This window comes from Tetrao urogallus (assembly GCF_951394365.1).
Source record: "Tetrao urogallus genome assembly, chromosome: Z".
Lineage (NCBI taxonomy): Eukaryota > Metazoa > Chordata > Aves > Galliformes > Phasianidae > Tetrao > Tetrao urogallus.
In genome coordinates, this window is record NC_136816.1 from 64,332,906 (window position 1) to 64,349,288 (window position 16,383).

Here is a 16,383-nt window from a genome sequence, read left to right on the forward strand (position 1 = left end):
TTGAACTTGTTGCCATATTTCTTGTTTAGGCATTAACAGAAGGCTTCACATCTCTTAGATATGCTGTTGTTCTTGTCTAGGGGTGCAGTGTCATTGCTCTGGATTTATCAGATCTGAAGTCAGTTTAAATTAAATTTCGTTTTTTCTGCAGTGGAGATTTCTGCTGGGACACAGAGGGCAGAAGTTAGGCCACTCAAAGAAAGGCAGAACCCACTCATCTTCATACAGCATTGCATTGTGAGCAGGGTGTGTGGAGATGAGAACTAGATGAGACAGAACACAGGAGAACAAAATAGAGAGCTTCAGTATCCTGCTTGTTCTAGGGAAAAGGCAGTGTTTCGTGATATCTGTAAGGCCTACTGATTTTTGTAAAAGCTAGACATGGTGACATAGGCTTCTTCATCGCTTGGTGCCTTCAATTCAGTGTTAGGTGGCACCATGTTGCCATTCTGGGACTCTGGTCCAGGTTGTCCAGGAGGATCCAAGGCAGGAGCAGAAGGAAGGTGAAAGCCGTTATCACACAGAGGCACCCTGCTGCTGTGGCACACCTCATACAAGCCAGAGCTGCAGGTGACAGCAGTGTCTGTAGACTGGCTGCTACCAAGGAGTCCATGAAGAGCCTCTGCAGACCAGATACCTCCGTAATTCATAGACAGGTTCAGGCTGCTTTTGTCAGTCCTTGCAGGGCTTCGCTTCAGGTCTGATCCACTCCTAAGCTTTGGTGAAATATCAGTCTCTGGAGTGGATGGTGGCTGCAGAAAATTTTCCTGTTCGGCTTTTGCTTGAATGCCATCCACTTCATGGATAAAAACATAACCGAAACTCTCTGGGTTAAAGCTTATATCAAAATTCTGCATGGCAAAAGGAACAGCATGTTCAGTTAACAGTAGCCCTCTGCATAACAGAAAAGATGCTTCAAGAGTCTGTCTGATTTTACAAGGGTGTTTGTTATTTCTTTAATTCTGAATGTAACCCTGAACAGACTAAAAGGTAGGTTAGCAGAGAATTAACTACAACACCACTTAATAACTTTTTGTATGCTAATCTGAATCTATTCTGTGATCTCCTGCTGGTAGCATCATTGGACAATGTGGTAGACTTTTTGGAACCACTTATCCGTTGCACACCGGCTATTTCACAGGAATGAAGGTGCTGAACCTGGTTGTTCCTTTCAGCTTTATCTTCCTAATTTAGCAATGTGATAAATTAAATGTTACCATTTTTTTAAATACATTTTGCACTAGGAAGCACAAAGGATGGGAGAGTCTAAAAATTAAGAACTTGCTAGTAAATCACCAGCTAGAGTGCTGAAAGGACAGAGCAGATGAGTTCCTTAGTAAAAAACAAAAACAAAACAAAACAAAACAAAAAAAAAAAAAAAAAAAAAAACCTAGATATAATAGGCAATCAACTAATTCTAACTGTTATAGTTTGTATCATTTAACCACCAGGTTTTTATCTGGAAAAGAAGCGCTGATGTGCTCCATGGTCTATGAGCAATGCTATTGGCCATGTAAGAGTACATGGATATCACCAGGGATGTCTGAAGTTGGCAAAGTGACTCCCATCCAGCTCCACGACCAGTTTCATAATAGTACTAAAATGCCACAGGGCGAGAGGACCACAGAAATACACCTGGTTTGACCTTGTGCCAAAAGGGGACCTTAAACTGGGCTTTTCAGGTCCCTGTCAAGCCAAGACTCAAGTGTTTCCAGTAAGGAATATTCTAGTTCTTCTCTGTGCAATCTACTAGATTTAATTGTTTTCATAGCAAAGGATTCTTTTCTTATATCCAGATGAATTTCTCCCTGAAGCAGTGACCTGTTACTTCTTGTCCTGTTACCATGGATTCTTGTGAAGAGAGCATCTCACTGCTTCCTACCATTTAGTTATCAGTAGACTGTGATTAGCACTCCAGCATTCTCTTTCCCACAAAAAAATCCAATTGCTTCAACTGTTCTTCACATATCAAGTTCTTCAGCCCTCTATAGTTGTTTTGCACAATCCAAAACTCAGGCTCTAGTTGAATTGTCTGTTATATCTATACCTTTCACTAGCATCTGCCTGTACAAATATTAGCTCTCGTGTGGAATGTAGTCATTTCTGAAAGGTGGATTGGTTGTGCAGCAAAGGCATGTTCCTTCTGTCATGAGTATAAATTTTGTTTCCGGTAATCTGTAATCAAGTGAAAAAGACAGTAGAAATACATACATTTTTTGGCTTTTTACACAGTCGCTCCAGAGTTATTTTATGATCAGGAAGGTTTGGCCACACAACAGGCTTGATCCTGAAAGAGCAACAGTAGACATCATGGTGTTCAACAGCAGCAAAAATGAGATGCGTTGAGATGTTCACATTGTGTTATTTGTACTAATTCTCACAAAGCCTTAGGAGTGGCTTGCATTACCCACAATAATGACTGAGAGAGGTTCCAGAAAAAAAAAGCAAAGACAAGAGAAGAGGAGATATAAAGGTCACCTAAAAGTCACTATTCTTTTGAGAGCACAGACTGTCTCGGTTAAAGAAAGACATTTCATCAAGTACTGGGAAAGCAGCAAATAGTGCTGGCAAAGATCTCATTTGCATCTAGTTGCGTTAACTGGGCTTTTCTGTACCATTTTCTGTAAGTGAAAGAAAGAGGCTGTGGTTAAAGTGCAAATTTGCAGAAATTTGCCTCTGCATATTCACATTAACCAAAGAATTGCGTATTTTCCTAACCCATAGTCATTTTCCTGTGCTTCAGGTATCTGTGGTACAGCTTTGTCCCATAGATCTCTTCTTACTTCTAGCAAAGTTCTCATGCTGTGGTGCTGTGGAAACCCTTAGCCATGATACATCCAAGCAACACAGCCTGCCTGAAAATCAAGATTGCAGTAATATAAGTATAGCCAAATATATCAGCACTGTCTCAGCAACATTATAATATCACAGACGTACAAATCTATATTCCTCTTCATATGGGTATTTGCGTATGTGTGCAAATATACAAAAATATAAAAACAAACAAATACAAATAAATAATAATAATAATAATAATAATAATAATAAAATAAATATAAAAAGATTCAACACCTGCTTTTTTCAGCAGTTTTATACATGCAGAACTTCCAGCAAAGTTGGAGAACTACAGGTGCTCAGTAACACTGAAGAGCAAGAGCTAGAAATCTCAAGCTACATCCGTGATTGTAAATTAAACAGCACCAGAGAGTATGCCCTGGCAGACAATTCAGGTGTCTAAAATGTATAATAATTAAAAGTATTCTTGACATGCATTAACTGATGCCACCCAAACACATGGGAAGGCAATCCCCATGTGCAACTCAGTAGTTAGCACAGCTCAAATATTGTCCCCAATAGAGTGGTTCACATGCAGACATCCCTGAAGATGTCAGCAGAACTGCCACGGGCAGAGGCTGAGTGCTTCCATGCAGCCCTGGGCCTTCACCTTGCTGGATGTCCATCTCCTGTGTTTTGGGAGTTTTTCATTTAGATTCCATTTCTACCAGATTATCCATGCATGTGTTTATTTTCTTAAATTTGTCTACTAACAGGTACTTATCTACTATTGGTAGCCAATATATACAAAAAAAGCCAGGGATTTTGTGCAGTTTTGCCACACAAATGAATGTGGACCCAGCTGGGTTCATAGCTGACATCAAGTCCTTGCTGCAGAGAGCAATGCCCCCCACTTCCAAAAGCAGAGTCCTGCTGACTCAGACTGTGACAGAAAAAGAGGCAACCTCCCCACTATGCAGTTTCCATACCTCTCAGAACTTTACTAAAACCCACAGTTTGCTTTCTTTTCTGCATCTTGCTTGAGGCTCTTGAGTCAAATATGCCTCCAGTGAGACACTGACTATGTAAATGTCTCATGGTGGCTTCAGATCCTTGAGGGTCTCAGTATTTCAAGTTCACGATTAACGTCTGATTGAAGCAGAGGTGCAGTAGGGCAACTATTGCCTGCCAGTACTGCTTCGCGCGTTTCTCTCTTCTACTCTTTGCTTTTGGCATGGTACAGAGGCTCAGAAATGGGAAGAGAATAGTTCACAGGTACAGCAGGGAAAGCAATAGAACTGTCAGAACAGGATTGGCTAGCAACTTTCTTTCTCATATGAAAAGATCCAGGTTACCATTACCTGCTTTCCCAAAATGTTAGGATCAGAACAATCATGACAACTGACAGAATGAATCCTGGGACGGAGAGTATAATCATGAACATGCTGCTATCTAAAGGCAAACACAGAACATCTGTCAGTGCATATATATGCCTCACTGCTAGCCACTCTAATTGTAATGCCACCTCAGACAATCTATTAGGGATGAATGCTCAGCACTGTACCTTCTTACCACTGGTCTGGAGCAATGGTGCATTTCACTGACTCCACGAAAGTGATATTGGGTAGCCATGACTCCAGTCTTAGCTGAGCTTCAGGCTGGTTCCCAGCTGTACTGAAGCACCATGTGCTCTGCTGTGTCCTTATGGCAGCACTGATATGATTCCCAGCTTACACTGTGTCTAGGTGCTGCCAAGGGCTGGAACTGCTATGGGCACTAATTCATCCCTCCCCATGCTTTCATCACTACTGCTGCCAGGAAAAACTAGTCTGTGGCCTGAGAACCCCTTAGCTGTCTTGGACCAAAATGGTTTTTGCTCGTACAGCTCTCTGTGGAGTACTCTCCTGTGGTCCTGAATCTCTTCGAAGTGCTCCACTCGCTCCACATGCCCTTAAAGTAATCTCCATTGGGCTGAGAACGTACTTTCACCTCATACAATGCATCCGTTTCGAGGTTTTTTCCAAGTAACTTTATCTGTAGGTATGGTGATTCTATGGTCTAAACACATAAAAAAATGCAATTACTAATAGGCATAGAAGATAAGAGCAGAACCACCAAAGCAAACATTATTACTATTACACTGTTGGTAATGAGCTTCACACTGTTTCTTCACGATGTTATGTCTTCTATTTCCATGGCAAAGCCCAAGTACAAATGAATGAAAACTCTGTAGCCCAGAGAAGAACAGACAAGAACACTGTTAACCATGAATTGCTTTGACTATCAGAATGCCAAATATTGCTCCTTTCCAAGTGTCAGCTGGAAAACTGAGAAAGGCAGATCTGAGAGTTTTTGCATGATACTGATATTTACATGAAAAAATTTAATTTCAGAAATTAGGTAATCTTAACAATATATAATTACCTTCCAATTGTTTTCTTCCTGCCGGTAGGCTATCTGGTGTATTAATTTATCCTTTAAATATTTCTTCCGTGAGTGTGGTGTACTATAATGAACGAGATATTCATTTGCCTCCTTTTGGTACGTTATGTTTATGTCAAATGGTACCTCAGGCTTGACTGCAAATAATAACAAACCAAGATATCATGGAGTCATTTTCAAGTTAAAATCCATTAAGGATAACTATGTAGGTTGAGAGTAAAGGTTGCCCTGAGCTGGGTGAACTTTGTGTTTAGGTCAGCTCAGCATTACACCTTGGTCCCAAAAGGGACTTAATGATGACCAGATGAATCAGGGTTGGGCCAAGCACAGCTTAAGAATGTGGCATGTCACATTTATTCTTGGAAAGCAGTTCCTGAGTTTAGACATGTACCAACTGTGGCTTTGATGTGATCATTCTTGGGCTCTTAGTGCCCCATCAGCACCACTGGCACCACAGGCTCCACCAAAATGCAAAGCTTGAAAAAATGAGATCTTTCAACTCTGTGGTCACTGTGTGGGACTTCTAATTGCTGCTGAGCTCAATATAGAATTGAACTAATAAGCCCTGATACTGTGCAAGTCCTAGTAAGAGATGAATAAAATGTTCCTGCTTAGTAATACACCCAGGACCAGGATTAGCTGCTTTGACCAACTGCATAATAATTTAATCTACATCCAGTTCTGGGCTATTAACAGCCAGAATTCAGATGCACGTTTTGAATGGGTGTTAATCATGTTAGGCTTTGAAGCATCACACACTATCAATACCCAAATCCAGACCTCATCCCTTCCTTGACATTTAAGTTTGCCCTGAACAAACTTATTTCCTTCCACTAATGAGCATACACTAATAATGTCCAAAATGCTCAGTGCCTTACCAATGTCAGTTACAATCAGACTCCTGCAGACCCTTCTCTTTATCTCATATTCCACACAAATGTCTTTATTTGAGAGTATGTCGGTGAACTGTAAAAAATAAACATCTTCCTGTTTCTCCATATTGAAACACAGGTAACTGCTGTCTTCCTTGGTACTGTTGGCCAAAGCAATACAATATTAGTTTCTTCTCAGTCTTATTGTAAAATTGTATGGGAAAAATCCTTGTTGCTAATTTCAAATAAAATGAAGTGTGACACCATATTAAGTAAGAAAAAATATCATGCAGATAAGGAGATTGAAAGATAGATAATGCTTTTCCTCATGGTATTTGAGCATAACAATCAAGTGATATGAGTCACAGTGAGAGTCCCGGAGTTCTCCAAGAAAAAATCAGTTCAAAACAGTAATTATTAATTGGAGATGAATGTGTTAATATATCTTTTTAAATGATCTTACTGCTGCCATATTTAAATATTAAGTTATATGTATGGATACTCTCTGATGGTAATGAGGAATTTCCTGTTGACCAAATTGGCATTATATCAGTGGTCAGCTCGTCCATGAGGTTCTCATGGTATTGTTTCAGAAGTTGAAATGTGTCTGCTTGTTCTTCCATCTGTGCACCTCTTGTGTTTGTGGACTGCCATAAAACCTCAGACAAAATCCTGAGTAAAATGCATGACAACAGAAAAATAAACTAGGTAGGAGGAGAAAAGAAAAAGTAATGATTAGAATAGTAAGGTGCAAAAGAGAAGGAAAATCGACTTTTGCTTGCAGCCATAGTACATTTAGTTTCAGGAGTATCAGACAGAGAGAAAGCAGAAATATGCTGCAGAAACAAAATCTGAACTTCATCATCTAGGTGTATCAGTTAAAAAATAAGGTGCAAGAGCTTCATGGCCACAGCTGCAAGTGAGAATGACTGATGTGTTTGGTAACTCTCCTGTTTTTGTATACTGATTTCATTATGGTTGTTTTGCATGTGTGCAAAGACAGTTGCTTAATTTTAATTTTGTCTTGACATAGATAATGATATTTCCAGTAGAAAATCAGAATTCTTTTTTTTTTTTTTTTTTTTTTTTTTTTTAATATCATTTAACATAAAGGAAAAAATACTTTCATTTCACGCTCAGCTTCACCAGAAATTACAAATATTTCAGAGCAATGGGTGGAAGATGAGGAGTTCCGGAGATGTCATAATGCCCTTTACAGATCCTTCAGTTGACTTTTTTCTTGCCAGGGTTAGATTCTGTTTCAGTGAGCTCTTCTTCACTAAATATAGCATTTCAATTTGGTGAAGCACTCAAACTAAACTATGTTTTTCTGCTCCTGTTTCCCAACATTTGGCAGTGTGACTCACAGGTTCTTATATTTCCCAGAAGTTTACCAAAGGACAGACTGAGAGCACTTACCACACAGCCAAGGTATAGTTGGTATTGTGAGGAGGCAGCTCTGTGAAATTGCAGGTCAAGCTGCTATAGGAATCCTTAAATTCCAGCTGGCTGAAACAGTCAATGTCCAAATTATCAGGTTCATCATCTCCGAAGGTCCCTAAAGAGAGATTAATAGGATGTTACTGAAGCAAACGGTATATGAATTCAATTTGCTGCTTCATTGTAAAGAAGATTGCTTCTTTATGTGGTTGCATGAAAGGAAGAAGATCAGCCTGTCTGTTCTGTAAGAAGCAAAGAAAGCTTGCTCAAAATTAAATTAAAGGACACTTGCATCTTCCATGATTGCTCCCTGTGCATGCCAATGAAACTTGTCCACTTGGTACGCACTGAGGTACATATGGCATCTCCAGTCTGTAAACCATCAAGCAACACTTCATCACAGTTTGGTGTAACCTATGCCTGTTCTATTCTGTTACTTATGAGCAAAGGGGGACAGCATTGCTGTCCTTGAAATCTCTGTGAACAGTCCTGTCTTTTTATGAAAACGGAGAAAATATCTTGTCCACTTTACCTCCTAATTCCCCCAAAACTTGAGCTAGGTATGGGGCATTGTCACTGTAAAAGTTGCGGATGATCTTCATACCAAGTAAAATTGGGACTTTCTCCACCCGAAAATCATCTCAGAACTATCTCAAACATGTTTTTTATTAGGAACCACAAAATGCTGCCATCCTTAGGCACAAAAGAGGAGTCATACACAAGGACCAAAACTCCTTCAAAAATAAACAGCACAGAAATAAGCACTGGGGAAATATACTGTAGAGCTGCTGCCAAAGGTGTCTGGGGCTGATGTTCAAGGCTAATATCTGCTTATAAGCACAGACTAGTTTTAACAGAACTTATTTGTACGAGAATTTCAGTGCAGAACAACCTGGAAGTATATGAGACACTCATAGCATTGAAGCAAAAGCCCCACAGCAGAGGAGGCACACAACTGCCAGCACTGTGCCTGCACCCAGCAGCCTCCTCCTGATTCTGCCCTGTCCATGCTCAGTCCCACCGTTCCTGAAAATCCTGGGGAATTATATGAGAGTTTTTAGGAAAACAAAAGTACTGTGTCACGAAGCAATTAAGCACCACAGCACGTTTTGACTGTACTGTAGAGTCTTCTTAAATGTCACAGACTTGGACTGAGGAGGGAAAGCTCAGACATTCAGCCAGAACATGTGCCTTCCTGCAAATTTGCTTTGATGACTCATAAAACAATCATGATTTGACTAACAGCATACGTCTCATGTCCTACACTTGGCATATATGATGTCAGTGAAACAAAAGCTGATGTTTCTGAGAGGACTTCTCCCTGGCACACCTGCCAATTTAACCTGATTTCATGAAATACCACATGCTGTAGCCAAGCAGACAATGAAGAAGTTATTACAAGCCCTTAAATGGATTGTCAAGGCAGGAATGCCTCTATCCCTTCCACCAGGGTTTCAGCATAGCTGTGATAATATTCTAACATATTTCCATGTCCAGGGACTACTTCCAGTTCTTTTCTTGGCCCTCTACTTCCCACTTCTCCAAAGTGCCCGTTCCATGCCATCTCTTTCAGTGTGAAGAAAACTTGGACTTCTCCAGGGATATCAGTGATTCACGTATTTGTATTTACAGTATGGGGAAACGCCCATGGAAACATTTCCAATGGAATATCCCTCCCCTTATATGCATTTGGAATAAGGGAATGATTTAAAAATCATTCAGGAATCCAGAAAAATAGGCAAAAGCAGTGCAGGACTGAGAAGTGAGCTGCTGCCACTAGCACCTGTGTTGGTGAGCAGGAGGGATGAGAACATCTGATGCTTCTCTGATCTATCTCCCAAGCTAAAAGTGGCTGTTTGCCACTGGAAGCAGCTGGTGCTAAGAAGCTGTTCCAGGACTTGCCTTCTCACTGCAGGTCTGGTGTCACCTGTCCCATAGGGAGTTGGTAAAAAAAAAGATGAAAGATGTTGACATAGGACATCTTCCACCTGCACTGCATGTTTGAGGAAACACTCTGTGCAGCTTAGACAGTGTAGGCAGAGGGCCACCCTCTTTGACTACCGCATTTAAGAGAGACACAAAAGTTCGTGCACCTTCAGAGCAAGCCCTGCAGCAGCTTCATGCAGGGAAAGTCTTGACAGACAGAGCTCTGAGAGGTCTGGGCAGACATGTAGCTACAAAAATGGATCTTACTTTAATATAGCAGAGAGATGCTGCTGGGTATTTTCTGAATATAAAAATCACATATACCACACTTCATATAAATACACAAAACAGATAAATATTTTCAAACACAGCATATCAGACTGATATTCTCATCTATCTGCTACAGTTTTGCTGAAAACTGACAGAAATTTTAAGCCAATCTCTGTCAGTCTGACTGTAAATGTTTAAACAACACAGAGTCTTTGGTGCTGAGCAGAAGGAAAACTAACCTTGTCTTTTTCATTCTGAACTTTCATATAACTGATAATGTGGTTCCTTATTCATTGAAAGAACACCCTAATCATAAGACATATAATAAATAAAGATTATGAATGAAATATGACTTTCAAAATGCTTTTACTGTGTTTTTTTTCCAAGGACTGAGTGATTCTTTTTGATACAAATGTGCATCACCTCAGTTATACCCCTTCCCTAGCCCTCAGAAACTCAGCATGCAAATGTGTCCACTACATAAACAATTTCAATGACTCCAACACAAACCGCATTGCTAAGGACTCAATACACAATTAAAAATTTACAAGATAATAATTTTTTCTCTTTGAGAAACCCAGACCAGACAGATATCTGAGCCTGGCAATACAGAAATCAAGACAGGACTTGTTACAGAGTTATTACAGTGCAAGAAAAACTGATTTTTTCAGAAATGGTCATCCCTTGGGTTTGGCCAATATCCAGCTGATATGTTCAAATCACAGGAGGAATCTTACAAGCCGTTACCAAGAGTGCTAGCAGAGGCTATTCTTGTGTGTCAGCTTTATGCTTCAAAGCCACTATGACTAACCACAATGTGTAGAACTGAAGGCACTGATAAGTGCCTGCATGCTCAGTGACTGAGTGTGTGAAGTCAAGAAGTGACCATCTCCATGGACAGAGCCATGTGATATCTCTAGTGCTGATGGCAGCAGACAGTCCGTCACCTGGACTTAGGATTGATTTGATTCTGGAATTTTCTGAGCATCTTTCTCTTTATTTCTAAGCAAAATATTAGTTATGGTTTACTGGAAGCTAGTGATGAAATCAAGGAGAGGTCTTCTCCCCTCTGCTGTTGGGAAGCCCTGAGGATGTCAGTGACATCAGCTATAAATCACTGGCACTGACCTCTCCCTGCTGCAGCTTTTTGCAAAATCTGGCTCTAGGAAGCTGAAAATTGTATAAACAAAATATAAACAGAAATGAAACAAGCAAGTTTGAAAAGTTGCAATTCAGAGCTCTTTTCTGTTTTCCTCTAACTCAAAAATTTGCTACGCATACCCTATCTATGTCTGTATGAGAAAATACATTTTTGTATACACACACATATGTAGTAATGCTATACTATACATGACAATCAAGCAAGATGTTCCTTGTCATTAAATCCATGGGAGGTTCACCTTCCTAATAACCAGAAGACACTTTTGTTTCCACGCAATAAAATTCTGGTGTCCCATAGCTAGCACTGAGTGACAGCCAATGACTTTCAGAAAAATGCAATCAGCTCTTTCACTGCTGTTTGTTCGTATCAGAAAACGTTTAACAGAGCTGATAGAGAATCTGTAAATCCTTTTGAGATCCCTTTTGAGAAAAGGGATAGCAGATTTAAAGACTGGATTTTATCATCACTTTTTGTGTTTTGCTTTTCAATTGTGATGCTTCTAATCAACTTTCACTTGTCTAGATAAGACAGTTAAACCTGCAGTAAGGCTTAATTTAAACTTTTGAGTTAGTTTTCAATTCTTTGTCATATAAGGGATTAGTATTCTTAGTGATGGGTTGTGAGAAGCCCCTGGTCTCAGCTACTACACTGACAAAGGCTAGGACTATCCCTACATACAACTTCCACAATTGTTTAAAGAAAAAGAAGAAAGTTTTTCTTTTTCAGTGAAACAGGTTAGGTCACTCTTGAGTTGCATTAAGATTCTGTGGAGGAAATTGGCAAGAGAAAGAGAAGCCAGGACTTCAGCCTTCTCTGATGGCAACTCAGAGTGATCCTAGGCTGCAGAAGAGTAAAGCAGCACCCTACTCATAGGTGCAACTCCTCACACAAATGCTAGAAGCAGCAAGAAAGGATTAACAGGTCTGATCTTGCATGGCTTCTGCATATGGCTGTCATTTCATACAAGTTTGAACATTGCAAGGACAGAAGATTTGGGAATGAAACAGATAATCCTTCAGCTCTGCATACATTTCCAGTACTGGCACTAAAACAAAGAGAATGGAGGCTAAAACACTAACATATTCAACCCAGCAGTTGCATTTTTGAGCTCTTAGTTCAGCTTTTCAAGATCATACAAGAGTGCAGAGATGAACATGTAATGACTCACCATCACCATCTCCTGAAGTGTAACCACTTTCCCCAAAAGTGGTATGAAGAAACAAGATGAGAATGCTCAATACTGTACTTGTCCGTGTCATTCTGAGCATGCTGCATGTGTGCAGGACGTGTGTGTGTGAAACCCTCACTCACTGACTTTATACTAGATGCAGAACAAAAAACCCATTGCTTGATAAAGAGACCGCAGGCAAGGGAAATGTAAACATACTGGCAAGGATGACTAGTGGCAGAGAGCAGGAAGCCAGAGAGAAGATATTTGCAGAGCTTTTACTTTGAAATATATTTCCCATTTCAAAATTAAGGACCTTCTGTATCAGGCCCATTGAATATGCTGATGAAGTCCAGTGGGTCAAGAGCAAGCTTCATGGACCATGTTCTTATTTGATCTAGTGAGATTTTTGCTGCTGGTTTTCCTGAGAAAATGGTTCAGACCTCATATCTTCTTTCCTTTCAGTGGAGATACACAGGTACCAGAGAGAAAAATCTTCCAGCTATAAAATGCTAATTATAATTACTATTAATTATTCCTTAAGTGTTGGCATCATACAAGCCAGCAATGTGCCCTTGTAGCCTGGAAAGCCAACCGTATCCTGGGCTGCATCAAAAGAAGCATGGCCAGCAGGGTGAGGGAGGGGATCCTGCCCTCTGTTCTGTGCTGATGAGGCCTCACCTGGAGTACTGCATCCAGATGTGAAATCCTCAGTACAGGAGAGACAGAGACCTGCTGGAGTGCATCCAGAGGAGGACGACAAAACTGATCCATCAAATGGAACGCCTCTGCTACGAGAACAGGCTGAGAGAAGTGGAGCTGTTCAGCCTGGATAGGAGAAGGCTGTGTGGTGACCTGATAGTGGCCTTTCAGTATCTAAAGGGGAACTAAAATAAAGAACGGGACAGACTCTTCTTCAGGGTCTGTGGTGATAGAACAAGGGGGAATGGCTTCAAGCTCAAAGAGGATAGATTTAGGTTGGATGTAAGGAAAGTCTTTTACAGTGAAGGTGGTGGGGCACTGGAACAGGTTGCCCAAAGATGTGGTTGATGTCCCATCCCTGAAGACTTTCAGGGTAAGGCTGGATCAGACCCTGGGCAATGTGATCTAGCTGTGCATATTCCTGTTCATTGCAGATGACCTTTAAAGGTCCCTTCCAACACTGAGGATTCTATGATTCTAAGGACAAATAAGGCGATGTTGACAAAAAAAAAAAAAAGAAAAAAAGGTTATTTACAAGATTAATCCTGCAAAATCCAGTTCTGAGAACAAAAGTGGTACATCTCACATTTTTTTTTTAGGCTTTGGACAAAGCAAAGGCAGAAAAAAGATGGAGCCGAAGTTAAATATTTCCTTTGCACACTTTCTCTGGCTGTATACATCAATGTACTCTGCTACGTATTACAGCTGACTGATGTGGCTAGCTACAAGTGAGCAGAAGACCTGAAAGAGGAGAGCAAGCTCCAGATCAGCTCTGGCTGCACCAAAAAAACTTTATGTTGCAGACATGAAGGAAACTGAGGGAAAAGATGGTAACAATGCCCAAGCAAACTGAGAAGTCATGACACTATAAAAAGTGCAACATATAACCCACAGTGGCTTTCACATTTCATTTTCAAAGAATTTAAACCACTCACCAAAATGATGAAAACTCAACCTTCACGTCTAGACCAGCATCCTTCTCATCTGGGTGTTAAGGTCTATCTTCCAGTGTAGCTCCCTGCTCTAGGCAGGGGCAGTGGGGGAGTTTCTGGGCTCCCTAGTTTTATTTTAATGGAAAGAAATGCCCCCTTTTGGTAAGGCATTCAAAAGACAAAATTTAATCCTTTAAACACATTAATTTCTCTCCACTGAACACAAAAAGAACCCAAGGTAACATGGAAGTAAACATCTGCTAGATAGATCTCCATGATCCATCCCACTCACAGGCACAGGAGTGATCTGCTGGGCTGCAGCCACCTCTTGTACAGAGAAAAACAGGGGCTGGATGCAGGGCCATGCAGCCACTGGAAATGGCCTCCTTTTGTCCTAACCAGGCCCAATCCAGAGGAGCCTACAGGGTTATTGGGGGAACCTCTTCATTCCTACAACATTCCCTCAAGAAATATGCCCCTTAAGAGGTCCTAGTTAACTGGCAGGACTTTAGGAGTAGTTGGCTTCTCATCTCTCACTCCTGACCTTCCTGTACTTGATGTCAAGCCTGTTGACCACAAATGTGAATCGGAGATTGGGTCTCAGTGAATTCATGTCCCAAAGGACTGTCCTTTCTTGGTAAAGAACACCTGCATCTGGCTTAGTAATATTCTGTATCATATTATTCTAGAAATCAGTAAGCTAATTTCTACTGCATTTTCAATTAGAAATGTCAATAAAGGAGGGCTTTCCTGGGCAAACTGATTGCTGCCCGGAAATGACACCTTTTCACTTTAAATTTGCCTTGTTTATAATTAAGTGGGCTATCACTTTGATCATTTTTTTTTTCCTGTTTCAGCTGAAGCAAACTAAAAGAAAAAGATTTTTCAGAAATAATATTTTGGCTGAACCTCAGACAATCTTATTAACAGAGCTGTGCTGCTGAGGGGATTTCCATGTTGTCATAGCTGCATTTTGTCAGGGTGGGGAAATGAGGGACCACAATGAAAAGAAAAAAAAGCCAACCTAGTAAAAATAAAAAAAAACAGAAGCAAAAATATGTTTTGTTTTACTTCTCAGCCTTTGCTTCAGAAGTTACTTGATTTCGAAGAAGCATTTGAGTCCATCAGTCTCACTTTGGTGTCTTCCTCTAATGTACTAGATATGGGAAATCAAATTTATGAGAGTCCAAATTTTAGGATAGCGGAAGTATTAATACTCAAGTGGTGGAAAGGAGAAAGAATTAACCTTTTTTTGCTATACATTTATTCTGCTATAAGTTTGTTCTGCATCTATCTCCTAATTCAATGTTATACAAGAAAGAAAAAGACGTTTTCCTGAATCTAGGCTTAAAATTTGAGCAGAGGGATACATTTGTTCATTCTGTTGGAACAGTCTGAGATCCTGTGGAAAGCTGATGGATCAGGAAAATTAGAAAGGTATATAAAAAGAATGGTTTAAAGCAATAACCTTTTAAACAGGTAAGGCTTAGGTTGATACAGCAAAACCATAGCAGTCCTTCCCAGTGGTGTGCCAGTTCTCACTGTCTCAGCACTGTTAGCATTTTTGAGTTATCCCAAGCCTTCTGACATGTTTGGCTATAGTCTAAGGCCAGGTGATAACTCCACTGTGCAAGGAATGTTTTCTGTGTCCCGTGATTCTTAAGTGCATGCAGTTGTGAAGTTCCCACTGATTGCTACAGGTGGTCTTGTAATTTCTTATGCTCCCACTTGCCTTTCAGCCAGTGATTATGACTAATCAAGCAAGCCATTTATATATTGTCACATTTTATACAGCTTGTTCACCCATTTTTTTTAGTACCCTGAGGACACAAAGTCTGTTTAAATTCTGTTTTGGCTCCAAAAAAAAAATGGAAAAGACTTCTCAATTTACTCTAGATTTTTTTTAGAAATATGAAGATGATAAATGTCATCATGTTACCACCTATCCATCTCAAACATGTCAATTCAAGGAGATCCATCACCATCTGTGGATGCCAGGTTAGACAGGTCCTCACATCTCAGTATGGACACAGGTCATATAGACTGACAGTCAGAAGACACAGGCATCCTTGTGTGTGAAGAATTCATTTGGTGTGTTCTAGACAGATAACTTTAGGTGAAATCACAACCCAGCTTAGGACTGAGAGGGAATATTTCTCATGTCAGTAAGATTTAGCAGAAGTTGTTGGGCTTCTTGGCTCTCTCTATGGACGAGGCATGTGTTTTTTTTTTTTTCTTGCTTTTTTTTTCCTTTTTTTTCTGTTCCCTGGACTATTAATAAATTCATTTCTTTATAGAGCAAGGACGTTGGTTCATTTGCCTCACCTGACCTGTCCTGCTCTGCCCTGCACCTCAAGAAGATGGTGGAATGGAGAGAAGGATGGTACAATATCTTTTCCCTTCAATGAGCCATGGGTGCTAATTCAAGACAGATTTTGACACCTATTTAGGTCCATCCTCTTTCAATACAGCATTTAAATTGTGCATAAATTTAACACATGTAATATTCTTTAAATTAAAACTTCAGCACTTGTAAAGTCTGCCAAAGGTTGTTTTGTTGTTGTTGTTGACAGGAAGAAAAATTGGGATATTCATGCAGCTCTAAAACAAAATTTTATAATTTCAATAAATGCAAAATCCAGGTGCCAACAAATAACCATATTTGTAAGTTACAGTTAAGTGTTGGTGAAGACT

General features: G+C 40.1%; 1 protein-coding gene across 1 annotated transcript; it reads right to left on the reverse strand.

Moving 5' to 3' along the window:
* Nucleotides 1-356: 356 nt before the first annotated feature.
* On the reverse strand, nt 357-12,155 carry IL7R (interleukin 7 receptor; the record flags this gene model as incomplete). The annotated part of the gene is made up of 8 exons (XM_079548892.1): nt 357-851; nt 2,212-2,287; nt 4,137-4,227; nt 4,659-4,833; nt 5,200-5,354; nt 6,096-6,250; nt 7,509-7,647; nt 12,056-12,155. The coding sequence occupies 8 exons, from the start codon at nt 12,153-12,155 to the stop codon at nt 357-359; spliced, it is 1,386 nt and encodes a 461-aa protein (XP_079405018.1).
* Nucleotides 12,156-16,383: the final 4,228 nt, after the last annotated feature.